The sequence below is a fragment of the Pezoporus flaviventris genome, unplaced genomic scaffold (genome assembly GCF_033815535.1).
Source record: "Pezoporus flaviventris isolate CSIRO_AGI_PZ_B2104156 unplaced genomic scaffold, CSIRO_AGI_Pfla_v1 ptg000213l, whole genome shotgun sequence".
Lineage (NCBI taxonomy): Eukaryota > Metazoa > Chordata > Aves > Psittaciformes > Psittacidae > Pezoporus > Pezoporus flaviventris.
Window position 1 is genome coordinate 2,133,109 of NW_026892761.1, and position 27,226 is coordinate 2,160,334.

The 27,226-nt window shown below is 50.2% G+C and overlaps 1 protein-coding gene across 8 annotated transcripts in view; it reads left to right on the forward strand.

Moving 5' to 3' along the window:
• MYT1 (myelin transcription factor 1) overlaps positions 1–27,226 on the forward strand; it is a 61,975-nt gene that overhangs the window by 12,334 nt on the left and 22,415 nt on the right. For all 8 annotated transcript variants that reach the window (XM_061441328.1, XM_061441329.1, XM_061441330.1 and 5 more), the window contains exons 2-9: positions 8,614–8,714; positions 16,331–16,385; positions 17,931–17,961; positions 21,068–21,130; positions 21,864–22,111; positions 22,964–23,833; positions 24,455–24,589; positions 25,930–26,020. In XM_061441328.1, coding sequence (XP_061297312.1) covers positions 8,614–8,714; positions 16,331–16,385; positions 17,931–17,961; positions 21,068–21,130; positions 21,864–22,111; positions 22,964–23,833; positions 24,455–24,589; positions 25,930–26,020 — 1,594 coding nt within the window. The remainder of the gene's footprint in view (positions 1–8,613; positions 8,715–16,330; positions 16,386–17,930; positions 17,962–21,067; positions 21,131–21,863; positions 22,112–22,963; positions 23,834–24,454; positions 24,590–25,929; positions 26,021–27,226) is intronic.

The following is a 27,226-nucleotide window of genomic DNA, read 5'->3' on the forward strand; positions in this document are numbered from 1 at the left end:
CCTGGTAAAGGCAAAACATCTTTCTTTGTGAGAAATCCAAGGCCTTGGGTGGGTGATATTCTGGCTGAAGTTATCTTGGGCGAAGTTAGCCCAACTCGAATGGCTTTGCAGAGGGGAAAGAAACTCCATGCCTCTGAAAGCTGATGTGGCCATGAGCGCGCCTGCAGCCCCAGCTTCTCCTTCTGTTGCATACATCTCTCCTCCATAACTGTGAAGCTTTGCATCTAGCGAGCTTCTGGCAAGTGGAGTTAAAGGTTTGTTTGTTGCCCTCAATATTTTGATGTAATTAGTCAGCAAGCAACTTGCTGCTTTTGCCCAGAGAAACGCTCTCTCCAAGAATGGAAGAGGCAGAGGAGGATTAATGGCCTTCTGGAGAGAGCTGCTCCGTTTTATTTGTACTTAAAACAACAAGTAAAAATAGTGCCTGGGAGCAATGTGGTTGCTTTAAAAATACATGACAGTCTATACAGTTAACTTTGCCTGCAGTGTCTGAGGAGCACGGAGTTGTCAGCTCTTCTCCTGTATCCCCTTAGTAACTTTGGGCTCCCTCCCATTGCTGGGGTGGCAGGTCACTGTGGAGCAAGCAAAGTGGCTCTGGCAGGTTGGCTGCCTCCCTGCTGTGCAGGGAGCATTGTGAGGAGAGCCAGGACACCCCTGGAAATGGGAGGATTGGGAAAAGAAGGATTTGGAGTAGAAACTTCCAGCTTATGGGAGAGGAGCTAATCCTTGGCTGTGGGCTCCAGGGAGTGAGCGCATCACTGTGGGGGGAACTTGGCTTTCCTGGCTTGGTACTGGGACAAACCCAATGTGTCTGGAAGTGGGGATGAAGGCTGCTCTGCTCCAAGAGTACTACTCATGGGCACACAGCTTCTGCCTCATCCCTCCTCCTTGTTGTCCCCATTTCATAGTCATAAGCCAGCGCAGGCTGCTGTTGGAAGGACAGGAAGATATCACTTGGCTCTTTAATTTCAGTCACACGGGGTCTGCAGGAGCACTAAAAGCAGTGCTATAAACTTCACATATTTGATGATTCTCCTTTTCAAGCAGGTAGTGCACAGCAGCCACCACATTCAGTGGTGATAACCCCAGGGTTGGGGGGACGACTGTGACCTTACTGCTGGCAGGGTAGAGGCTCCTTTTGAACAAAGCCATCTGAAGGGTCAGCTAAACTGCCCCACTTCATGGTGGGCAGCGTGGTACCCTATGTGTACCCCTGCTCCGGGAGCCTTGGCATGGCAATGGGCTTCAGCTTGAGCGTGCTGAGCCCATGCTATGTAAGGGGAGGCTGGTGGGGGGCTGAGAGCCAGCAGGCACTGTCTGGTGCTGCCTTTTACCCCAGGGGAGTTGCTGCTGCACGATGATCTCACCTCCTTTTATGCCTTATTGCTTCTGTCTCTCTGACTCCGTGTGACACACGCTTACGTGTCAACTTTTCACTTCTTATACGGCAGCGGAGAGGAAAGGCTTGATATCGTAAAGACAAGCTGGCAGCTGGGAAGTAGCCCATTTAGTCATCTAACTTTGCGTCACAGTTGCTGCCAGCCTCTTCCATGGCTTTTCCTGGCAGCTTCTCCCTCCTCTGTTTGACCTGGCTTCACACGTGGTAGAAATCCCTATCCAGAAAACCATCTGCTTGAGTAAGCGCTGCTGGACCCTGGTCTATAGGGAAGAAGGGTTTGTGTTGCTCAAACACCCCTGTGTGCCCAGCTTGGCCTTCAGGCAGAAGCAGTGTGGGGTTTGCAGCCTTTGTGGGTTTAGGGTGAAGTCCCAGAGCAGATTCAAATTCACTTGTGCTGGCCAGCTGGAGGTTTACCTTTCTCTCAATGGCTGTGAGATGCAGTGATCTAGGGGGCTATGGGAGCTGAAATTCCCCTAATCATAGAATCATAGAATATTTAGGGTTGGAAAGGACCTTAAGATCATCTAGTTCCAACTGTCTGCATCATCTTATTTTTGCCCATTCTTCAACCACCCTTCTCATTGCTCATCTTCAGGCCCCAGCATCTTTTGTACAGCACAGAAACACTGTGCACATACACACACAACCCTAAAGGTCTTCTCCGAGCACCTCGGGTGGGGAAGGGTATCCATGTCCAGCACTGGCAATGCCAGTGGTCACACTTCTTGTGCTCACCCCAAAACCTCTGGGACTCTCACGGGTTGGTTTCCCCTTCCTGAGGGCTTCTGTGTTTCAGCAGGAGCATGGGAAGGGTTTTACAATGCTCTTGTAACCTCACCCAGAGCCACCACCAGGTCATTCCCTTTGGCAGCAAGGAGCTGCTTCCTTCCCACTGGCCAAAGGCATGGTTATCTAAAACCACCTCTGAAAACTCATCTGCCCTGATTTCTCCTGCTGGTGTTTCCACACACGAGCGCCATGGAGGGTTTCGATTTGGTATGAAAAGTAATTATGACTGGGGTGCAGTTTAGCAGTTGTGTTTTACGGTGCTGGTAAGGTTAAAAGAAATAATAATAATAAAAGAAAGCCTCAGCCAGAGTAACTGCCTGCAACGTGCTATTTGCCTTTTTAAGGAAATACTTCTTTGAGACAGCTCGGGTGAAAGGTCGGCATTTGCATATAAATGGAAAAGAAAGTGTGTGATGCTGGAAGTTACATCTATATTATTTTCTCAGCAGTGAGCTGCCTTTGCGGAGATTAAGGGACGCGGTTTGCATTTGGCTCCTATTGAATAGAGAAGGTACCAGGAAAGCCAAATTAGAGCCAAATAATGAGGGGAAATGTGCAAGAAGAAAGAAGCAGCATCCTGTTACTGGGAGATGCTCTTCTGTGTGCCTGGTGTGTTACATGCCTCTTTGCACACTTGCTGGGCGCACGCAGATGAGTGCTGCTGAGCAGGGCTCCCTCTGTGTGCACATAAGGATGGATGCTGGAGATGAAGCCGGTGGCAGGAGTGGTCCATGCTGTGGGTAAGCCTGGCAGAAGGGAGATGCTGGCACTCATCCTTCGGAAGTGATAAACGGAGGCTTGCTTGTATTTTGTTTCTTATTTTTAAAATGTTAATATTATTACTGTTATTATTAATGATTATTTTTGTACAGGTTCAGGTATGTTTGGAGGGGAATTAATCAGCAGCTCGTACGAAGTTTCTATTGCAGTAGGAAAACACACTTTGGGCAGCTCTTAGAGGCTGGCAGTGCAAAGGCAGGAGGCTCTGGGGTCTTGATGTTCTCTTGGAGAGGGTCAGCATAACCTCAGCTGGGGAAAGATGGGATGCTGAACGATGTTCACTCTTTAATCTTTCTGATCAATATACTTAAGAACAGTGCACAGGCAGCAGTACTGCTGTGGGCACACAGCACTTCTTCCTCTCTTAAAGACTGAACAAGTGAAGCAAGGATGGAAGGTGAAAGCCACCTTCTTTTGTCTCTTCTCCTGTGCAGGATGCTTCTGCCACTTTGTAGAGCAAGAAAAAAGACTCTAATAAAACGTCTTGTTAAGTGGCCATGAACACTGGAGCGTGAATATTGCTCTTAATGAGGAGAGACTGTACCCTCATTTGCTTCCTTTGCATTGTAGGTGCACTGAGGGCTTCAGCTCCTTTAGTTCTGGGTGATGGAGAGAAACAGGATGAAATGCTGGTCCTTCCCTAGAGCACTTGGACTCGGGGTGCAGAGCTGCTGGGCAGAGATGGAGAGAGGGACCTGGGGGAAGGATGGCAGAGCCACAGCCACAGGGGAGTGTGGATGCCAAGTCCCATGGCAAGGTGATGTGCATCCCTTAATTCTTGTAGACCTTTAACCTGCTGCTGAACCCCACTTTTGAGGGCTTTGTTCCCTCTCCAAGGGTTCTGGTGCTTCTTCCCTTCCTATTGCAACGTGCTCTCATGCTTGGGAAATCTGACTCTTCTTGTGATTAAACCAGTTGCTCTGTGTCCTGTGCCAGGGCTGTGGGGAGAAAGGATGATTCCCTTCTCCCATCAAAGACATGGCAAAGTGAGCTTAAAATCATCCCAACGTTTCAGGTATCGCAGGGCAAAGCATGAGCTGGCACGGCTGAGGTGGCCACATGGGCTGACGTGGCTGCTGATGGCGTCAAAAGCAGGATGAGCCAAGAGGGGAGGTGGCATGGGGCTGGGAAGGAGGACATGAGTCACTTGTACCTCATGTGGTGCTGGGAAGGGAGCTGAGGTGGGGGATGCTCCCTGGGCTCACCTCCTCTCCCCCCAAGACATGTGTCCTTGGCCACACAGTGCAGCAAGGCATCACCCACCTTTTTGCTTTGGCTACAGGGGACATGGCTGGGAATGATGTGGGGATGAGGAGCAGCAAGTCCTGGGATGCAAGAGCAGGATATTCTGGGTTAACATGGTGATGGAGATGGGAAAGGGAGCAGCAGGAGATGGAATACTTGGGTAAACTGCCCTGGAGACCAGCCAAGGGCATATGGACTGGGATATACATATCCCTTGTCAAGGGCAATGGCATTTTCAACTTGCTTCAAATAAAAGGAACCTGGTCTAGTGGAAAGGGTCCCTGCTCGTGGCAGGGGGTTGGAACTGGATGAGCTTTAAGGTCCCTTCCAAACCATTCTATGGTAGTCATGGGGCCAGGTCCCTGCAGCTTCTCCCTAGCTTTATAGGAAGAAACTCGACATGGCTCCCTGATTTCTCCCTTTATAGACTGTAAACTCAGTGGGTCTTGTCAGCATCAGCTCTGCAGCTGAGAGCATCAAAGCTCAACATCTGCTTGGTGATTGCCAAGCTCCTTTCCAAACAAGCTAAGGACAAGTACCTTTAGGTCCGCAAATGAACACCCCGCAATCTAGCTGGCCATGCTACATCTCCCATCCATACATCCCATCCTAAGCGATTATTAAATCAAATTTGCTGATAAGTATGAGATGTAGTATCTATTACACAGCTGTTAAACCTCAATTAATATGTTTTAATGATCAGTCGTTTGCTGTGCAATACACAATTAACATCCAGTATCAGATCTGAAATTAAATGCATGTTTGGGAAGCTAAATCTGAAGCCCTGAATGTCGCTGTGCCACGGTAAACAGTGGTAATTGCGTTGAATAGACAGTATTTCTGTGCCCTGAGAGGGGCTTAAACCAACACTTCTGCCATCAGAAGAGGATGGAGGAGAATACCTAACGTAAAACTAGGTTTTGAGAGGGCTTTGGTCTGGTGTTTGGCTGTTTTAATTCATACGAATGATGGGGTTCAAAGGGTACCCCTGATCCCTGACACTGCTGCTGTATTTGCTCTGAGCCCGTGTTGTCTGGTGGGACACTGAAAGACCCAGCTTGTTCTCAGGCACGTTGTTGCTGCCTTAACACGGAGTTCAGCTTTCCCATGGAAAATGTGCCTGCAAGAAGAGGAAGAGAAATCTCACTCCCTTTTTCTTGCACTTGGGGGAGCAAACAAAGACTGATTTGGTTTCCTTCTAGTCACTTAGTTTAAATACTCGGTGAAATGGAAAGCAAAGCCCACCTGAGTCTGCTTTACACCCTGAGTTGTGTGTGTCCATCCCAGCTTTCCAGTTTGGAGTTGATGAGGGTTTCTGAGGCTTCACAGAACTTGCTGTTTCACGCCAGGGTTCCGCACATCTCAGTGCATCATTCCACCACTGACCCCTCTCTGTAGGCATTTCTGAAGGAGGGAAGGGGACAAATTGATCCAAGGTTTGGGAAAAGAGCCTCATTTGGAAGAGGATGCACTGATGTTGTGGTGGGTTGTCATAAATGTTGATGGGGAAAAACAGCCTGTCTAGTGAGGGTCCTCTGTGTGTGGTCCAGTCCTGGCTAGGTGGTGGGTACAAAGGACGGAGCGGATTTCCTTTGGGATGTGAACATCAGGCAGTGATCCATAGTGACCTAGACCAGCTGAGCATCCAGGTTATTATTCATGGATGCAAGCGCTCCTGACTGTGAGCTTTCGCGTCCCAGCTCTGTGCAAGGAGGGGACCTCAGGATGTGCTGAACTGCTCCCCATGGGGGGAAAAACTTGCATTTAGGGCAATACCCTGCATCTCCTCTTGGGTGGCCCAGGGAGGGGTTAAAAGAAGTGTCCTTCCCATAACCAGTGAGCTTCGTTTCTGCCGAACCCGGGGTGCAAAGGGTACAGCCAGCAGTGCCAACTGATCCTCTCCAGAGACCACATGCATTTAAGCAGCAGGGAGCAGAGGAAACCTGACTCGTGTGTTGACGGAGCTGCCTTGGCCATCTGAGCTGGGCTGGGCAGAGGGACAGGAGCAAGCAGGAGGGTGCTGAGCTGGCATGGCCAAAACCCCTTTAGCCTGGCCGAGGCTCCTAACCCCAACACACAGCCCCTTCCCTCCTCTTGCTCACAGGGATGAAGGTGTGGAAGGCTGGGGCTGGCCCCGTGGCAAGGACAAGCCGGCATCTCGAGCCAGATTTACCATGGCAGCATCCAGAACTCACCCTTAGTCTATGACTTAGGTACACGTAAGCTAAACAGGCCCAGAGGATAAATGTGCGTATGTGTTATGCTGTTTTTAACACCTCAGGGTTGAATCTTACCATTTCTCAGCCTTTCAGAAATCTTCTAAGCTATCTTTAGGGTTCTCTTGCATCCAGGATCTATTGTTTCTGCAGTTTAACCCACTCTCTGCTCCTGCCTCCGCTGCATCCCAGAGAGGATGCTCCTGCTTTAAGACGCACCAGAGAAGGATGCTCAGGGAAAGGCTTCAGATAAGCAGGCAGGCTGCGCTGCCCTATGAATATACTATGGAAGCATCTTTATTTCTTCTTATTTGATGCCTTTTCCTCTTCTTTCCTCTTTCCCTTTGTAGCTTCTTCCCCACATTTTGCTTGGTTTCATCAGCTGCCTTGGCCATCTGTCCCTCGCTGCGCCTTTTCCTCAGAGCTTCTCCAGAGCAGAACCATGTTTTGGCATCTCTCGTATTGTTTCACAGCCCTGTGCCTTTTCTTTGGGTCCAGGCTGGAACAAGGTGCTTCAGACAGGGTTAGGAGGGAAGTTTCTAATGCAGAGGTTTCTCCCATAAAACCTGGAAGAGCCCCCCCCAGGTCTCTGAACAGTTCTGCTTTAGGATAAATACACGAAGGTGATTTTCATAGTTACTTATCTTAGGCACTAACTTGGACTGGACATCACCATAGGACTGAATTGTCCCAGACTTTCAATGTACTTATTGCAAGAGCACGCTGGGACATACCGGTTGTTCCTTAATGTCTTGTAGATGGAGAACAGACACAGGCAGGGGAGGAATAAATTCCCTAACTACTCTCTATGTATTGTCCTAAAAGCTGCTTTGCTGCAGAGCAGATGGAAAGTTGCTTGGCTGGTGTCCTACACAGTCAGCAAGTTATCCGTGGCTTAAACACCCATCTTCTCAGGCTTCCTTTAGCATGTGTGAGCCTTCTCCCTGCTTCCCCTGTCTTTGAGATCACCCCAATAAAGAAACATCAAGTCAAGGAACCTGTTCAGCAGTGGAAAGGAAACCTCTGCCCTGAGCTCTTCCCCAGGCTATTAGCAGCCGAGGTGAACGAGCCTGCTGGCATGTGTGTATCCCCTCACGTTGGAGGATGCTCTCCTTTTCCCTTTGCATCAGTGGTAGATGAATGGAGCCGGGCTTGGAGAGCAGGCAGTAAATTATTCAGTGCTCGGTGCCAGAGGGAGCTGCAACGTGAGATGCCAGGGGGAGGCTCGCAGCAGCGGTGCCCGAAGCAGCAAAGATGCTGGGGGCCTGGAGGCCACAGTCTGGAGGCAAATGGTCACTGTGAGAGGTAACTGCGCAGCAGGGAAGCTGTGCCGTGTGCTCCTGTGCCATGGCAGCTCCTCCGTGCTGGTCCAGCTGCTGCAGGGCCAGTATCAGCCCCTTAAAGGGGTTTGGAGTTGTATTAGATGATGCCCCATCCCTGGCAGTGTTCAAGGCCAGGTTGGACACAGGGGCTTGGAGCAAGCTGCTCTAGTGGAAGGTGTCCCTGCCCGCGGCAGGGGTTGGAACTGGGTGAGCTTTAAGGTCCCTTTCAACCCAAACCAGGCTGGGAGTCTGTGAAGGGAAAGAGCCCAAAATCTGCTTGTAAAATATGCATTTCCCACAGTATTTCCCCTTGGATAGAGGCTCCTCTCTGCCTGCTCTCCCTTGCTCCCAAAGCAGCTCTGTGTCTGAGAGTTTTAACTTTGAGAGCCTTGTTTTGCACCTTCAATGCCTATTTCTGTAATGACTCACTCCCAAAATACTGATGTCACACAGGGCTGTTGTGGGGACCTCCCTGTGCTGCCAAGCTAATGTGTCCCATCCACCCCCATAGATGTGCAAATGAGCCTTAAGAGGACAGTGTAAGGGACAAGCCCTTTGCCAGGGGCACAGGGAGTCTCCTGGCCCAGCCCATTGGTGGCACTGTTAATACTCTGGTTTCCAACTGATGACCAAGCTGAGCAGCATTCAGGGCAGGCTCAGGGCGCACAGTCCTCAATGCGTGGGGCTCTTGGCCTTAGCAAGACACCCTGGGGTGCTACTGAGGGCACGGAGACCCTCAGGCAGGATTTGTATGGCCATTAAAGAAAGCAGGCAGGGAATATCTATTGCTCTGGTTGATGCTGCTGATGGGGTGCTGGGCTCCCGCTGTGTCCTGACCCTGTGCTCCTCTTCCCCTCCCCAGAAAATGAGTTTCGGGGTGAGCTGCTGAACCAGAGGTGGACCTGTGGAGAGAAGATCAGCAGCTGCGAGGGAGCCGCCAGCCTGCACGGCGCACGCATCAAGGTGAGCAGAAAGCATCTGGGTCCCCCCCCAGTGTGTACTTGAGTGGGGTGACCCCCTGCCACAGGATGCGCTGCTCCATCCCTTATGCACCAGGTGGTTCCTGGGGGATGGAGCCTTTCCGGTACCCAAAGTGATGGGCAGGACTTGGAAGTCTCTGTCTCCTTCCTACAGCCAAACCTCCTGTGTGGTGAACTCGGGGCTTCCAGCTGCCAATATTTGGCTTTGAATCCAGATATTTAAATCCTTGCCTTCCTCTCCGGTCCCATCCTTCAAGGGCGGCTCAGATCTGGGTATTTAGGTCAGTCCCAGGCCTGTTAAAATGGGCCCTTTCTCCAAGGCGCCGGCTGGTCGGAAGGAGCCCCTTGTACACCAGGTGAAGCTGTGATGCCTTTGGAGGAGACAAGGGGGGCATTCATCCCCACCGGGACCCCGGCAGCTCCTGGGGGCTCAACAGAGCTGCTCATTTACTGCTGCAGCTGTGGCTGATGAAAGGGGTCCAGCCAAAGCTGTCAAACCTCCTGGCAGATTCACTGCCAGCAGATTAGGAAGCTTTAATTAAGCATAGAACTGCGCTGCTCGCTACGCAAACAGCACATCCTGTCCCATTTTGGCCTCTCGGTAGTAAGGCACCATCTCGGACCCACCTGGGTGCTGGAAGAAGCCCTCTTTGGGTGACCGATGTTACTGATGCTTCCTGTATCCCTGCATAAACCGAGCGCTGGGAAAACCCCAAACCAGCAAAAATCCATCCTTAAACCCCATCCTTCTTCACTAACAAGCTGTCAGCTGCAAGCAGGTGTTGCCAGGAAAGCCCTCACCTTCTTAGAAAGCAGAGTAAGCAGTTGTTGCTATATTTAAACCCAGCTCAATTAAGGCTTTTCTATTGAACCTGCCAAATAAGCACTTAGATTAGACTTAATGAGATTGTTGTATGTTAATAAAGCAATGATTATAAAAGGTAATATTCCTGGTACCTGGTGCTCATCTAGTGCTCTGCCTCTGCCAGGCACATAGCTAATATTGACTGTTTCTTGCTGCTTATCTGTGTTCTAACACAGTGAGTGGCCTGGGGCAGCAGGAGGAGGTGAGAAGGGGGTTTGTGAAGTGGGAGGGGAGAGTTTGGGAAGCCGCAGCTTTTGGGGGTGGCAGCGCTGGTCCTGCAAAGCATTCAGAGTCACGTTGTGGGATGCCAAGGGTACACATGGGCCTGATCCTGCGCATCGCTGCCTGCACGGCTGAGGTGCGAGTGAGCAATAGAGGAATTCTGGTCCATTGTTATAAAAGCAAAATTAAACGTGAAAGGAAGAGGGATGGAGGAGGCTTTGATAAGGCTATTGCCACCCCTGTGAGCAGGTTTCCCCATGCATTGCTTTAAATCCATTTAGGCAAATTAAACAAGATTTCTCTTCAATCAGTGCAGCAACATATTTATTTTCTATGTTTCCCTAAAATCCTGGTAGAAGTTAGGATAGTTTAGACCCGGATACTCTGTGTGTGTGTGTGTGTAGCCCTCTTGCCTCATGGGGAGGAAGAGGGTCTCAATCCCTCTCTAACCTTTGGATCTGCACCATGTGTACACGCTTGCACTTAAACACAAAAATACATATTGTATTTAAATACAGCTTCTTCATGGCAGTTACAGCTCGTAATCCACAGGATGAGCAATAGTGAAGGACAAAGGGATGTGGGGCATGGTTACTGATTTATCTTTTGCCTTTAGAGAAGTCCAGGCACGGGATAAAATTTCCCGTGATGGGTTTGAAATGGGATCTCTGGAGAGTGCTGGGGAGAGGCACTCAGCGCACAGAGCCAGCTGAGACCATCCATATGGATGCTCCTGGATCATGGTGGCTGATGGAGGAATGAATCTGCTACCCAGATATTCCCTCTCCTCCTGTGCCATGGTGAGCTAGCTGGGGGGGGTACTGCTAAATAGCAGGCAGGCTGTTGCTGGAGCCTGCCTGCTGTCAGAATGGGGAGGGCTGATGCTGATGGGGCCACCACAGTGTCCTTGCCACGAGCACTGGCTGCTGTGGTCCTTGGGGATACACACGTAGCAATCACCTTGTATCGTGCCACTTGAGGATAATCTTGGGGAAAAGGCAGCTTATTGCTGTGCTTGAAAACAATGAGGCTGAAGAACTGTGATATTTGTATTTCCTACCCCTCCTCTTCTGGCCTGAGAGCTGTTTGCATGTATGGAGCCACTTTAGGCCTCTCTGTGTGTTAAACAGGGTTTGGATTGCGCGTCGTAGCGCTTGCAAACAGTCAAGGGGAAAGTAGATGTCAACTTAAACTACTGCATGTGAAATCACCCCAGCCTAACGCTGCGGAGGCACACGGTGCAGCTGCGGCTGTGTCAAACGTGATGCTGGGGAGCATCTCTTCTGGTCTGCTTCACTCGCGCAGAGGATGCCTCTGCCATCCCTACAGAGCATTACTGCTCGGTAAGCACTTCACTTGGAGCACTGGGCTCTTTTTAGGGTAGGAATTGGACCCTTTCTGCAAACACCAGCTGACAGCATGGCTGCAGGAGGATGTTTGTGACACAGCTGGAGTGCTTAATGTGAGGTGGGCACAAGCTGTGGGTTTGCATCTGAAGAAGCGGAGGCAAAATCCTCCCCCTCTGATTCCAAGCCTGAAAACGCCACATGGGGTGTCCTTTCCTGGAAGCAGCCAAAGCAAAAGGCAGGTTGTGGTTTATTCAGCTGAGGACGGGACTCACAATAGGTGGAATGTCAGAAGGGTTTAAATCAAGCAGCAAGGGAAAAACGTAAAGGAAGAAGGATAAAGAAAAAAACCCTAACCTGAGTGTGGTTATAAAATAGCAGCTGGGAGCTACCATGAGCCTTTGTTATAAGCAGAAGCAAACTCCTGATCAAGGGTATTTCTTCCTCCACCACCCCTTATTTATTGTGCTCTTAAAGGTGGATTCCTCATGGGGTGGGGAAAAAAAGCCTCAAAAAAAGTAAAAGCAGAGGGAGGTGAAATCAGGACAAATTCAAATCCATGGTCACCAGTCAGTGGGTGCTGAGGGGCAGTTGTGCTGCCTGGCTGTGATTTGCTCCATAGTCCACATCCACCTGGGGACTTGCTCCCTTCATTGCCTGTGCTGATAAAGTGATCCTTGGGTAGGGAAGGAGCAGCAGACAAGGGTGCAGATTAATCTTCCCTGGTGAGAACTTGGAGTCTGGGATAAGGTTGGTGATGGTGAAGGTTTCCCACACAGCATCCTTCTCCCTTCCCTTCCTTCATCCTGGCTTTGAACCTAGCCCTGAATCAGGGCTGTGGGAGGTGGATGTTCTCACTCTGCCTGGCCAGGATAGAATAGTGCTGGTGGGTCCTGCCTCATTAGGGTGTTCAGCACTGCCTCCTCCTTTAGGAGCTACAGAAGGGGCTCTTTGAACCTGGAAGAGGGGAAGGACCAAGCAGAAAACCACTTCTCAAATATTCTGTAGGAAAAATGCCATTTCTCCTGGCATTTTCCTCCTCCTGCTTTACCTGCTGCGAGGCCAATGTGAGTTTTGTTTTTCTAACTAAAAATAGAGGCTCTGTCTGTCCGTCTGTCCTCTCGAAAGCTCAGATGCAGCTTCCTGCAAATGGCATCTTGCTGATATTCACAAATAAGCACGGATGGAAGCTCTGCTGCTTTAGCTGTACTAAAATAAACATTCCTGCTGATTCCTCACCTCCCTTTGTCCAGCTGAAGGCTTTTTCAGCCTGTTTATCTTCTCTGAGCTCCGTGGTGCTCCTGAATACATATGAAGTATTACTGCTGACCGTGGGGAATTTCAGCATGGCCCTTAATGGTGTATTTGCATAGAGCTATCCAAGCCCAGGCACACCTGGGCATCAGTGCATGGAAGGCTCCAGTGGTTTTATATTAGCACCTCAGTTTTCCATTGGAAATGTGTATTAAGATAAGAAAGAGGAAGAAAATATCAACCCTGTAGGTACTCCATGAAATTAAACTTCAGGTCCGTGCTGCTCTTCTCACACTGTATCGCTGTAGTTGCGGCAGCGGAGCAAGACGTCTGCTGTAGAAGCAGGCTGTTAAAATGCACATTGTGCTCAGGTTAAACTGGGCTTTGAGTTTGTCTGAACCTCACTGGTTTAGATTTGCAGCTCTGGGATGTCATCGGTAGAGTTTGTATTATGGTTGTGTGGGGAAGCTCCTCAGCACAGGGTGAGAAATAGCTCCTGCACCCAGCACCTTTAAAGAGGAAAGGAGAGGAAAAACAGGCACCCAGAGATGAAGCGATGTTCTCAAGGTTACCCTGAGTGTCAGTGGCAGAGCATTGAGCTGAATCCTGAAGCAAGGACGCTAAGACACAGCACAGAGTCCTTTCCCCTGCATCATCCTGTGGTTGACGGGTTAGGAAACCTGGTAGGTGCTTGTTTTGTTTTAGATAACCCAGTGATAAGGTGGAGGAGGAGCAGAATAAATCTGTCTTTTCCTAGCTGAGCTAACCCACTCTGAAGCTGGCATGTGGCAGCAATCATTTCTTTGCAGGTTTCCTTTCAGATTGCTTTGTTTTCCATTCAGAGTTAAAATAATAAGAGTGAAACCCAGATAGCTCCTCAGCCCGGCTATTGTGTGAGCAAGAGAGAGAGAACAAATGAAAATACCCTGTCAGCCTCCGAGACTGCAAACATGCACTGTGTGACCTGAAATTTCGCATTAAAACGATCTGTCTAGAGGGCTCCTCGCTGAGGAGGCAAACAATAAAGGACAGTGGTTTCATGTAACCTTCATGCATCCGAGCCCGATAACCACAGAGGCTCCAGAAGCGCGGTAATGGCCATGTCAGTTAATTTAAGTTGCCTGGGAGGAGCAGGGGCTGAGCTCAGAAATGGATCTTTTTCTTTTTTTTTTTCCCTTGGTATTTGTGCACTTTGGTGGGGAATGGAAGTTTTCTGCCTTTCTTTAAAGGATGCTGTTGGTTTAAGCTGAGGAAAGGAGCCTGATGGTAGGAAACGGAGTCTGGGAGCGCACAGCGCACTCCATCGCTCCGGTGCTGTAAGCATAACATCAGTACACAGTGGTGGGGCTGTGTCAAGTTCTCTAACCAAGTTATGGGGTCTTCCTAAGGGGAAAGCCCCAATAATTAATATTTCTGCTGCTTTTTCTTTAAAGGCTGCTCTAGGCACCCTATTTGGCTTTTCCATCCTCGGGTCCTTGGTAAGGTTGGGTCCATCCCTACTTTAGGTTGTTCCTGTCCCCTTGGCCATGTAGAGACTTGCTTGTGCTCCTGTATTAGAATCATAGAGTTGTCAGGGTTGGAAAGGACCTTAAGATCATCTAGTTCCAACCCCCCTGTCTTCCTGGTGTGCTTGGTGCTGCTTTGAAAGTAGTGCTCAAGGCAATGGAAGGAATTGCTTTATGAGGTGCTGTGGGTTTAGTGAGAAGCCTGGATCCGATACCTAATTCATCTAACGACAAACATGGCATGAAATGGGCTCTCCCCTATTTATAGGCACGTGCCTTGAGCCCTTCCCACCTTCCAGCCCTGGAGGGGGCAGGTTTAGGTAAGTTTTGCTCTGCTCTGTCCCTGCGGGATCCCAGCATTTCCTCTTTATGTGGCCAGAGCAGGCAGTGCCCATTACACTTCCCGCAGCCTGCCCTCCTCTGCCTCTGAATAACTCCCTGCAGGAACCCCGGATTGCCCAGGCAGCCGCCCAACGTGTGCCAAATTCCCTGGGAAAGCTGTCAAAAGGGAAAGCTTTCTCCCAAACCCCTTCTGGTTGGAGGCAGGCTCCCAGCAATCAAACGGAGCAGTGGGACCGCCGGCGCGCAGCTCTGGCGTTAGCTGCCTCGCTCGGCGCGCGCCGACACTGAAAGGCTCGTAAATGTAATGAAGTCCCTTTGACACCTGCTCCTCTCCACACTTTAAACGTGAGCCATTGGCCCGCAGGGAGCTGGGGCTTTAAAAATACAAATTATAGTAATTGTCTGCTGTGTTATTGGGAGGATTGCAATAAACGTGGAGCACAACAGCGCGGCGCCACGAGCTGAGCGCTGACAGGATGCATAAATTGCTCCAGGTTTTGATACACCCCCCCTCCCTTTTCAGCCCCCCTCTTCAATCTCCCCATCTAACAACTTGCATAAATCACTGTGTGTTAACGCTGCTTTTCTGCAGAGAGGCACCTGGGGCTCTCTTATCCGTCCCCTTTGAGGTGTTTTTGGGGACCTCTGTCTTCTCTCCCTGTTGGCCCAATAGCCTCCTTCCCCCCATTGCTGTCCCCAAACATCGGGGGGGGAAGGTGAGGCCTAAACAAGCACTGCAGGCTTTGAGGGTGAGCAGTGAGGACGCCCAGCCCCTTCTGCTGGGGTCTGTGAACAGCATCCATCAAGTTCTAAGGCACACGTGGGGATGCGATGGCATGTATCGTGTGTGCATCATCCCCATCATCAGCAGAGCAGCATGTGCTTGGCATGTGTGTCCCTTCCTGCTCCTCAGCTGGGGTAGGAGCTTTCTGTGCCTCCTCTCTCTGGGTGCTGGAGGGTCAGCTATGGACCCTCATCAATTGGGGCTGGCACAGGAGCTGGCTGCATCCCTCTCCAGCTCGGCCTTGTAAGGATGCTCCAAAGAGAATTTGTTTATATTATGGCAAATGATCCTTTCTCCCCTTTTCTCCCTCCTTCTTATTATCCCAGGAGGCAATGTCCCAGATGGCAATGCTGCAGTAGAACCCGAACTGTCTTGTTCCCAAGCTAACAGGGATCCACCTCCCTGTGCACCCCCTTGGCACTTGCTGCCCAGTTCACCTGCGTGCAGACAGCATCTGCATCATGGGTGAGACATAAACCCAGCTCTCTGACCACTTCAGCAACTTCAAGGACAACTTTAATGACACCCCATTTCTATTACTTTGCCTTTGGCTTTTGCTCTGCCCTGAAGGTCCCCTGCTTTTGGTGCTCCCACGTCAGGCACAGCCTGATTTCAAAGCTCCTCTGACACCACTGCACCCCAAAGGTGGCTGCACTTCAGCCTTACGCTACCTTGTGGCATATTGTGATGTTTAATTAATATGAAGCACTTTGAAGTCTCTGATGTGACTTATTCATGCCCACGTTCCCTGCAGACCCTCCTGTTTGATGTCCACGTTGCAGGGATTATTTAGATGCAACCTTCTTTGTGTCAGATTTAAGAAGAGAGAAAAGGTTGCTCTTTAGGGCACTACATGAAAAGTTGCCCTTCCTGGGCAGGAGATCAGCTCAGCCTCATGCTCAGAGGTTTCTGTGTATGTGCTGGCTATTCACCTGGGTGCTGACAGCACTTGGGTGGTATAAATGCAAAGGAATGGGTTCTGCCCTTAAGAAGCGATGTCTCAGACACAGCTGTTTTCCACCACATCCGGGTGGCTGTCCTTTCGTGGTACCCAACAGGCAGCGTGCTCGTGTCCTGGGATGTAAAAGTTAATTTAAGGTTGCTAAATGTGGGCACTGTGGGTCGAACAATGAAATCAGTGCAAGAAACCTGCCTCAAAACCATGGGAAAGCTTTCCCTGCGGCACAGGTATTTACACAGAGCAACAACCACATGTGAGAGTGTCCCTTCATGGTACGTTTCACGTCGTCTTTCAACAGCTATCTTTTCTTTCTGTTCCAGATGAGTTTAGAAAATGATGATAAGAGAGCACGCACGCGATCCAAGTCTATCAGAGGTGAGCAGCTGGGTATCCTGCAGCACGGGGATGTAGGGACCTGAGCTCCCTGCGCTTTGCTTGTTCTAAATAAGCTTTGATTTTTCAAGTCCAGGCTTAATTCTAAGCTATTCTCACTTCCCCCTTTCCAACTCCACCAAAACTTATCTATAAACCCGGAAAACTCCCAACCACAAACCTTTCACAGGTCCTCCTGGTATTTAATCGCCCATCCCCTACACACACAGGTGAAGCAACCACGTTAAAAAAGCCCCTTTGCATGCTGCTCTTTTGGGGGTATTGCAATCACAGGAGCTTCAGATCAGCTCCTGGGGCTTTCATCATGCACACTCTGCCAGCGGCTTTGAAGTTGCACATCTGAGAGCGCCTGGCAGAAGTAGTGCATGCTGGAGGAGGAAACAGGCTGTCCCTGGCAGGGGTGTGAGGACAAACGGCTTGTTAAAGCAAGGCTTGATTGCTCTTCATTTCCCAACTGTAGGAAACGTGCAGGTCTTTCGGTGCTTTCTCTCTGGGAGACGGGGAGATGCTCTGATACAGAGCATGAGGTGGTACCTCGCATGGTTCCGTAGCACGTGTGATGGTTACAGACCAGCCTCTCCAGTTTGGTTCCTTTTTGTGGCTCTGGATTCAATGAATTGGAAAAGTGGCTGGAAGAGGGGAATGGATGGGGTTGGCTGCAATTCCTCCTTGCTCTTCTCAGCATCTGCATCTTTTCACAAACAAAACCAAACCCAGATTGCTGCCAATGGTGCTGAATTGAGCTAGGGTATGTGGGTTTCATTGCTTTGCTGCACGTGGCTCAGGTTGCTAATGAGAGTGCTCTGATTCTATTTCTTTTCTTGCACCCTGCATTCCCCACACTTGAATCTGGGTTTCTGGATGTGAAAAGGTGATTTACTGCACTCGCCCTGGGACTTGCTGCTGCCTCCAGTTTGTTGAGGCTTGTGAGTCATCCCACCGGGAGCTGCATCCCAGGAAACCCAATTAGCTCAAACAAATTGAGCAAAAGTGTTATGGTTTTCAGCCTGGGCAAATGTGGACTTGTGTTTTGGGGCTTTTTTTCCTCCTGGTTATTTAGATTCCCGGCTGGATGTAAGGTTTCAGCAGCGATGCGATGATGTTGGATGTTGCTATTGCAAGCAGTGAGAAGTTCTCTTGGGAATAACCCCTAACCCCCCTACAAATTGTTACTTAGCTTAAAAGCCAAGTAACACGACCCCTACCATATGTCTGAGCATAGCCAGGGGCTCCCACATCAGACCAGGGTGACAATTAAAACGTGGCTGTACCTGTTGATGTTTCAGAGGTAAATGAGGCTGTTGCAGTGAAACAGTGGTGAACTACAGGCTGGCATGCAGCAAATGATGGCAGGATAGATTTGTCCTCTCTTTCCCCAGTGGGATGCCTGTGAAGGCAATAGAAACCCAGCTGCAGGCAGGAGAGGATCCCCCAGCAAAGGGCGATGTCTTGGGGCGGAGGGATGCTGGGCACCCCTGTTGTGGTTTTGACCTTGTGTTTGTTTTCCATTGCTGTGTCCTGCCCCAGTGCCCACGGAGCTCATCGGCCAGGAGGTGAGGTAAGGACCCTGCTCCTCCTTGGTGGTGGGAAGGGAGGCCCGTTGCTGGGAACCTGGGTGAGGGCACTGAACCCATAGGACTAAGGGGGTGGAGGTCTTGCTGTGGGGCTGATGTTGGTGGGCACCTCCTTGTGTCTGCGTTCTCAGGGCACCACTTGACAACACCATCAGAGGAGCCACAGGATGAAAACATGAGCTCTGGATGGGTCACATTAAACTGAAGACCCTCCAGCCACTCTCTGTCCCACCCTAGACCTAAACCCCAGCAAAACCTAATGCCCACACTAGGTTGCAGCATCATTAGGGACAGCATCCTACTAACCAGAGTTTCTTTTCTGTGTATTATTTCACATCCTCTAGTTGCCCTCAAACAACATTGAGCCACATCACTTCTCACGCCAGATGCTCCTTCTTTGGCCCTATGTCACCTCTTGAATCACTGAGGTCCTGTTGTCACAGATGTAGCAGCACTGGCACGCCAACAGCAGCAGCCAAAAGAGCAGGAGCAGGTCTCTACAGAGCTTCTCATTAGAAATAACAGTCTCCTCCACCTCTAAGCTCCTATTAAACCCTGCACAAGGGCTTATGCAAGAGGTGTAGGAGTCTTTAACCTGGACAGGCACTAATAGCAGGGGCTGCCTCTCCATTGTGTCAAAAGTAATTGGACCTTAACCAGCCCAATTTGAGAGCATTTCTGCTGCTCCTCTCTCCTATTACACCGGAGAGACGGGAGGAGCGGGCGGCACACAGCCACTTCTCCAACTTTTATTGCTGAGCACTCGAGTGGAGGTGGTAATTGGAGCAGGTGACATATATAAGGGGCAGGACAGAGGGCTCCACAAAGCCATCTCTGCAGCTGTCACCTAATTGCCTGAATAACTGGACGATTAATCGACTAATTGGAAGCAGGGCATCGTCTGCATGACAATAAGAGGTCCTTTTGTCAGGCTGAGGAGAGGGGGAGAGCAGGTCGGTGTGGTGGCTCTGGTGGGGAAGGAGAGTGGATTTCATAGACCTCAAAGCCCCTTTCCTCTGTTGGGACTCCTGCCAAAACACATGAAACCTCCCCAGTGGAGAACAGGGGCAGGAAAGCCCAGCCCAGCGCATGCAGAGCATCACCTCTGTGCTGGTGCTTTTAAAGGGGTTAAATTGACACTCCAAAGCCACAGACATCCCAAATCACCACCTGCTTCATGAAACCTCGATGCTGAACCCCACTTGGCTCTTTCCTACTTACTTTTCACTGCAGGCTGCATTTCTCCACATCAAATATCTGATCTTCATCAGAGCTGCTCTTGTTTCACGTTGAATAAGGGCCTTTTCAGGCAAGTCGCTGGTAGTATAAACACTGCTCTGTCCTTCGGTGTGCAGTCACTTCAGAGCGTGTCTGGGGCTGCTCAGGACAGAGCAGCTTCAGTCATGACTGAGGGCAATTAGAATTAAATAGATCATCATCAGAGGGAGCAGTGAAGGGGGGAGCTCCCTCTTCCAGTTGTGCACTTCAGTGGGATGAGCTGGGAGCCATCCCCAAAGTGACAGTGTTGGACGATGCCCAGCAGCTTGAGTTGAATTCTGAGCAAAGCAGGGACTTCATCTTCTCCAGGACATGCAGCTCTCACCCATGCCACTTACAGAATGCTGTGTCCCCGTCAGGGATGTGCTGCCATCATTGCCCTCTTAGCATTAGAATCATAAAATGGTTTGTGTTAGAAAGGACCTTAAAGCTCATCTAGTTCCAGCCACAGGCAGGGGGACCTTCCACTAGACCAGGCTGCTTTGCTAAGCTAAAGCAATCTGGTCTCCTTGAAGGTCAGACTCCTCCTCTCCTGACAGCTCAGCAGCCCTTTCCCATCACAGTTTGGGGCTGAATTCTCTTCTTTGAACGCAGTGATGTGATTTCTGCAGTGTTCTGGGGAGTTGAGTCATTAATAACCCACTGGTGCACCCAGAGCTGCTGCATCCATTAGTGCACTCAGATCCTCCTTATCCATCGCTTTCTGCAAGGGCTGAGCTCCCTGCTGAGAGCAGGAATTCTGCGTCCCTAAAGCCTGACTTGGCACTTGGTCCTATTTAATGCTGTCCTGTGTCTTTTACTCCAGGAATAACAGGCTGGCCAGATCCCCCTCTGGGCTGGCGATGTCTTCTCCCTTTCCACTGTCATCAGAAGATTTCATTACCGCTTACAACTTCCCGGGCCGAGGGTGATACAATGCTAAATGAGGTTATTAATCGTACATGACTCTAGAATCCCTCAGACGTCAGGCAAATCACTTGGGCATCCTATAATCAATGCCATAATCTGGTTTTGCCAGAAAATGTTTGCTTTAATGCTTCTTAGCTGGAGCTCTTATAGCTCCTGGAGCTGGGACTAATTACCCCTGCCAGGGATGTGCTGAGGGATGCAGCTAGTGCTGTATGGCAAAGGCAGCAGCGGCTTCGAGCCCCTGGAAGTCTTTAGCTCACCCTCTCCTGCAGAGCAGCAGGAACAAATGTGGGGGTTTGGGAGACCTGGTCATCTAAACCCCATCCATTCCCCTAAAAGGGAGGCTCTGAGATGCTCCTAAGGGTTTTTGCCCTGGTGAGCCCTACCCAATGTGCCCTGCTTAAAATCTCGCTCCATTCCTAACCTGCTCTTCCCACAAAGCCACCCATTTCTTGCTGCAAGGACCCCCGGTTCCCTGACAAGCCATCAAGCAGGTGAAAAGCCCGTGTTTTCCTCCCGCACCAGAGAGGAAGGAAGCTGAAGAGTAGAAGCGGGGAGGGAGGCAGAGTGCAGTGGTTGTCTGCTTTTTAAAAGCTTGCTCTTACACATGCAAATCTTTAATTAAACATACTCATAAAACTATAATGAACCGTTCATTTAATTAAATGGGGTGAGTAATTTCATTAATTTTTAGCAAACAGCAAGGCTGTTCTCCTGCCCTCCTCGCTTGGAATTCAAAGGGCCAAGCTGAATCGTTTGAGGGGAATTATCTTCCCTTTTGTGGGTATTTTGCTCCTTGGGCACAGGATCTGTTTAACTGACCATAGTCTGTAACGTTCTAATTAAAAATGAATTCTCCGAGTCCTATTGCTGCTCCTGATGGCTCCTTGTTTCCCTCTCAAGCTGTCCAACCCCAGGCTGTAACGGCTCAGGACACATCCGTGGGAAGTATGCAAGACACAGAAGGTGAGCATGGGTTGGAGGTAATGGGGATGGCAAAATGCAAGCAAGAAGCCAATAGAGAGGCACTCACTGGGGAGAGGCTGGTTCACAGAAGCAACCCCATTCACCTGCCCCAAATCTGCCCACCAAAGAGCCTGTTTCAGCCTCTCCATCAGTTTGTGAGAGATCCCGGGGGATCTGCTTCTCCAGGCTGATGGGAACCTTCACACAGACCCCAAACCATGGCAGAAGTACCTGGGTCAGGTGCCTGGGATTGATGGGTGCTATCGACAGGCAGAGATTTTGGTCTGCTTGTCACCTCTGTGAATGGGGAGGGGAAATGAGAGCATGTTGGCTGCCTTGGTCATGCTAGCCTTAACTGAGGGTTGTCATCACCCTAGAACGGTGAAATCAGAGCAGTTGGTAGACATGACCCAGAAACCCAGCCTGGTTTCATAGAGGTGCTGGGAGCTGTTGGTCCTGCTGCTCCCAGGGCACCTGCTCAGGGGCTGGACTGTTGGAGTGAGCCCAGCATCCTTGTGCTGGGAAAAGCTGACATAGCTGCATGAAGTCAAGGTCTGAGAGCAGATCTTCTGGTCATGAAGGGTTAAACCAGGTAAAAACCTGGGCTGCTGAACCATCTGGTATTTTTAGTGTGTGTTTGTCCCACTCGCCTTTGCCTAACTGGTTCTGATGCCATAGCCATGCCCTTCTCACTCGGCCATGCTTCCTCTCCGCTCCTTGATCCCATCTGCAGTTTACAAAGCTGCCCTCTAGCAAAGAAGAGGAAACTTCAGGATGCGGAGGCCGAACATCTGGTGTCCAAGAGAAAATCCCATCCGCTCAAGCTGGCCTTGGATGAGGGCTACAACGTCGACAGCGACGGCAGCGAGGAGGCCGAGGCGAAGGAGGAATCTGGCTCCGATGAGTCGGAGGGGACACTGGAGGAGGATGAGGCAGAGGTGGTGGAGCAGGAGGAGACCCACAGCCCCGAGCCCTCAGAAGGTGGTTTATCATTGCTGATTGCAGGGCTGTGCTCTGCAGATGAATAAGGGGCAGGGAGTGTTAATAACCAGGAGTTACAGCTCCTCTTTATTATGTACATGATGGGTCCTTCAGTTATTATGTTTGGTAGAAGCACAACGGCAAAGCTCTTGTTAACTGAGGGGATATGATACGCACAGATTGTCCCTAGTGTCTTCAAGTGAGAGCTTTTCCATCAGGGATGATCCGTGGGGAAGGACCTATGGAAAGCACAGAGGGGTTCGCCCCGTGGCTCAGATGCAGCCAGGAAGGCAGCCGGGGTCCTGCATCACTGCCTCAAGGGGCTCAGCTTAGTGAGCAATCCCAATGGATCCGGTTGCTATCCCAGAGGAGGAGTGATAGGCAAATGAGCTGGGCATCCAGCTGGGGTCCCAGTTTGGAGCCTCTGGTTTGGGAAGCACTGGGAGCCAGACGCCTGCCAACAGTGGGGGGGGCCGGGAAGCTGCATGCATCTGAGCTCCACAGAAGCTTCCACATGGAAATCCCTTTCCTACCTGCCATTCCCTAATGCAATAAATTGGGCTGCTCCAGGGGCATAACAGCCGGGCTGTGATTTCAATTAAGCTTAAGTGAGACAAAGAGATGTTTATGAGCTTATACAATTAATTTCTTTTCCTCCTTTTTCCTTTTCCTTTTTTTCTTTTACTTCTTTTTTCTTTCCTTTACTTTTCCTTTCCTCATTTTTCCTTATTTTCTCTTCCTTCTTTTTTCCTTTTTCTATTTTTTTCCTTTCCTTTTCCTCCCTTTTTTCCTTTCCCTTTTCCTCCCTTTTTCTCCTTTCCTTTCCTTCTTTCCTTCCTTCCCCTATCCCAGAGAGAAGCCCAGCAAAACCAACCCATTATGGACAGAACACAGCAACAAGTACGTCTGGGCCCAGCAAGGCCAACTATAGCAGCTATCAAGAAATAATCGCCAACTCTCTCCTAAACCTAGGCCAAATAGCAGAGGAAACCCTCGCCATCGAAGGGCAGCTGCCTGAGGCTGAGCTGCAGGGCTCCAAGCCCCCATCCAACGTTGTGCATCTGGTCGACGAGGATGCGGGAGAGGAGGAGGAGTTAGTGGAGGAAGAGTGCGACAAGGAGATCATCATCCAGACGGAGGATGCGGAGGAAGTCATCGAGGTCACCAGCGAACGCAGCAGCGAGTTGTGTCCGGAGCACCGGGACGATGCGAACTGCGAGGAGTCCTGCAAACTGCAGAAGGGTGAAGCAGAAGAAGAGGATGAGGAGGAGGAGGATGAAGAAGAAGAGGAGGAAGAAGAGGATGAAGATGAGGAGGAGGAAGAGGAAGAAGAAGAGGAGGATGAAGAGGAGGAGGAGATGGCTCCGGAAGTGATCTGTGAAGAAGCTCCTCACACTTCTCAGGACACCCAGAAAAGCCACTGTGAAGGGCAGTTCAGCCCGAAGCCCGAGTACTCGGTCATCGTGGAGGTCCGGTCGGATGATGACAAAGATGATGATGCCCGATCCCAGAAGTCAGCGGTGACTGACGAGTCGGAGATGTACGACATGATGACCAGGGGCAACCTGGGGCTGCTGGAACAAGCCATTGCGCTGAAAGCCGAGCAGGTGAAGATCGTGCGGGAGCCCGGCCGGCTGCCGGGGGAGCACGTGAAGCACTTCCCGGTGGATGAGAAGCAGAGCAAACCCCTGGACAGCATCCGGAAGAGCTACTACGGCAAAGGTATGGGGACACGTGCCTCCTTCCTGCCCATGCCCAATGGAAGAGCTGAACTTGCCTGCTTAGCACCCCATCAGAAAAAGACTGCTTGGGGGGTGTTCACAGCCCACAGGGGGGATTTAGCCACAAATCCTCAATGCCCAGAGGGATGGGGATATCCTAGAGGTCAACACTGAATGCACAAAATGAAGGTGTCGTCTGCATCTCAGCAAGGGAATTGCTTGGCTAAATTGGTTGTTGGCCTTAAATCTCAGCCCGAGCAGTAGGGCTGGTTTAAAATCCAAGTGGGTTTTAAAGCAGTGGCAGGGGAATGGCCACAACAACACAGGGGACTTGGCATGGGCTGTTGAGTCCCCTCGGTGCAGAGCTGGGCTGCCTGCGCCATCGCTGTGAACAGCTCCCTGCTCCAAGCCTGGTTAATTACTCAAATTGCTTTGCTGGTATTAATTTCTGGAGCTTCCAGTGTTGTAAATCCACCTTTGGGAAGAAACCCTCCAAAGGGTTTCTCCCTGTTTCACTGGAAAAGCGGGTGGGAAGCATCCTCAGCAGTTTTCCTCTCCTTTTAACTTCTCCGCCTCCAAATCCCTATCCTGCTCCCCACTGCCTTTCCCCCACATTCCCTAGATCCCTCAAGACCAGAGAAGAGAGAAATCAAATGTCCAACTCCTGGCTGTGATGGGACCGGCCACGTCACGGGACTCTACCCTCACCACCGCAGCCTCTCTGGCTGTCCGCACAAAGACAGGATCCCTCCGGAGAGTGAGTACATGGTGGGATACACGGTGCTTAAATTAGCCTGAAGCCTTATTTCCTAAGGGGAATTTCACACCTGATGGGTAGAGCTGGTTTGAGGCCAACAGATGGATTTTATGACTGAGTCTCTAGAGCAAGCATGATGCTAATCCTTGGGGTATAATAGTTTCTGGCACGGGATGGTGCCTTTCCAAGTTGTTCCGGGATGTTTCTATCCACCATATGGGTATGGTTGGTGGCTGTGGAGTTCACTAGGAAGCCTTACCCTTCTTAAAGATTTTTAGCACCATCCTGTGGAGAATGAGATCCCTTCTCTGCATATCCAAGAGGTGCTTTAAAAACGCCTACCCACCTCCAGAGGTGTGTTGAGCAGTTCCCATCCTTACACTGAGTGTCACTTATTTTTCCCTGTTCGGGATATCACGTTGGGAAAAGGGGAAACTGTTCTCTCTCGCTGTCCAACTGTGCTGAAAGTGCTGCTGTATGGCAAAGGAGAGGAGTTGTTCAGGATGTGCAGGAGAGCTGAGTCTCCTCTTACGCTCTCGTCACTGGAATACTCCCAAGGTTCTATACCAAGATTCATCTCTTCCACAGAAAATATTTATCATCATCATAACACCTTTTTATATATACAGATGCATAGAGATTTTATTTTTACCTCTCCACCAGCATCTGAAATAGCTTTCCCTGTGCATGCACATAAAAATCAATGTTGTATGTTTATGATAATGCCATAATAGACAGGAAAAAAAAGGAGCCTTTCCTTATCAGTAATTTCAAAGGTTGCAGACCTGCCATAAACACCCAACTGCAGGAAACGAGGAGGAAGTACAGCTTGAATGCAAGAAAAGGGTATTAATAAACCCCTAACACGAGCTGCGTGCTTTAGAAAAGCTTGCAAATCAAAGCGTTTTCTGTGCTTTTAAGGTCAGTGCTGCAGGAAGCAATAATCCTGAGGATTAAAATTAAACCAGAAAAATAAAGAAATCAGAAAAAAAAGGACAAGTCCTAAGGAGAAAGCAGAGAGACAATTTCAGTCACTCAAAACTACCTGAAACTGGGAGACCCGGCTCCAAAAGGGTGGTGGTGGGATGGGAGAAACCACATTCCAATAGGCAAAGGAGGCCAAGCTGTGTGCCGAGATGCTAATCTAGTGCTGACCTGAGTGCTGCTGCTTTGTAAATCCCTCACTCTTTGCACCGACAAATTCTAATCACAGCATTTCACACTCCCTGGTTTCTAGGAAGTCCAAGACTTGATGATTTTGTCTTTTTCTCTTCCCTCTGATTTTTATCAAGTTGTTTTTGCTTCCCTTCCCCTCTCCCCTTCCCTTTCTCGCCCCCAAGTCTTGGCGATGCACGAGAACGTGTTGAAATGCCCCACGCCAGGCTGCACAGGACAGGGTCACGTCAACAGCAACCGCAACACGCACAGGAGGTACCAGCTTTGACTTCTTCTCCCTAATGGCCAGGGCAAGGATGGCAGCAGGGCAACCACCCCCAAAGCGCTGGCTTCACTCTTGCATTGAGAGACGGGGCAACTAAGACTAGGAAAGCAGGGATGATCCCAAGACAAAGAATAACATGGGGAAGTATGATGGGGTGGTGATTTCTGGCTGGGCAATAGGGCATGGCAATGCTTCCAGGTGGGATTATGAAGGTGGGGGGTTCATGAAAGAGGTGTTTGGCACAGGGTCCCCTGTGCCGCTGATTGCAGGGTGATGTTTGTGTTTAGTGATGTGGCACTGTGCAGGATTTCTAGGCATATCCATACTATTTAGGCTGAACTGACTATTGACCTGGGAATTCAGGTCCTTTTGCTGCAGGACTTCAGCCCAGATGTGGTCAGAAGGGGACAGAGGTGTGCTTTGGGACCTTATAATTATACCCCATGCTCTGGCTTCAGCTAAATTTGAGCACTTCTACAAACAGAAAGGCTGTAAGAGGAGGTGATGGTGCACTTAAAAGCTAGAAACCTTTCAAAGAGCCAAACCAGCTTGTGCTGCAGGGATGCACTCATGAATTTATGATTTACCATTCGCTGCACTTGAGCTTAACTGGCAGAGAGTGACAGCTCCGAGAGGGCTGATGCGTTTGCAGGAGCAAGGTGAGTTTGTGTCATGACTCGTTCAGCTGTGGAGGAAGCTGGAGGATGCTTCACTATAGCTGCTGGAGGAGAACTGAGGAAATCTGCTTGGTTAACTGAGAAGCTGGGTTTGGTGCAGGCAGCAAGTGATCACAGTGAGACTGAGGTGATCCACTGGTGCTAGGGGGTTACGGAGTGAGCTTTGGGGTGAGATCCAGTGGGGTGAGAGCTCTGGATTTCACACAGGGCTGGGTTTGGGTTCTCTCAGTGCTGGCTGCTCCAGTGATAAAGGTGCCTGTGATGGGTTGGGGTTGACTGGGAGTGTGTAAGCTCTGCTTAGGAGGGGTTTTTGCCTTCCCTAAGCAATTGCTGTAAGCCAAACTGTCCCAGAGAGGCAGAGCCTGGCTCACATTTAGGGTGTATGTGAGTAAAAGCCATTACAGCCCCCAACCTCCCCCAGGCACCGATGCGCTGTCAGCCCTGCACATCAGAAGTAAATGCTTCCCTGCAAGTGCCCCTCAGAAGGTTCCCTGCAAAGGATCCACATAAATACGACTG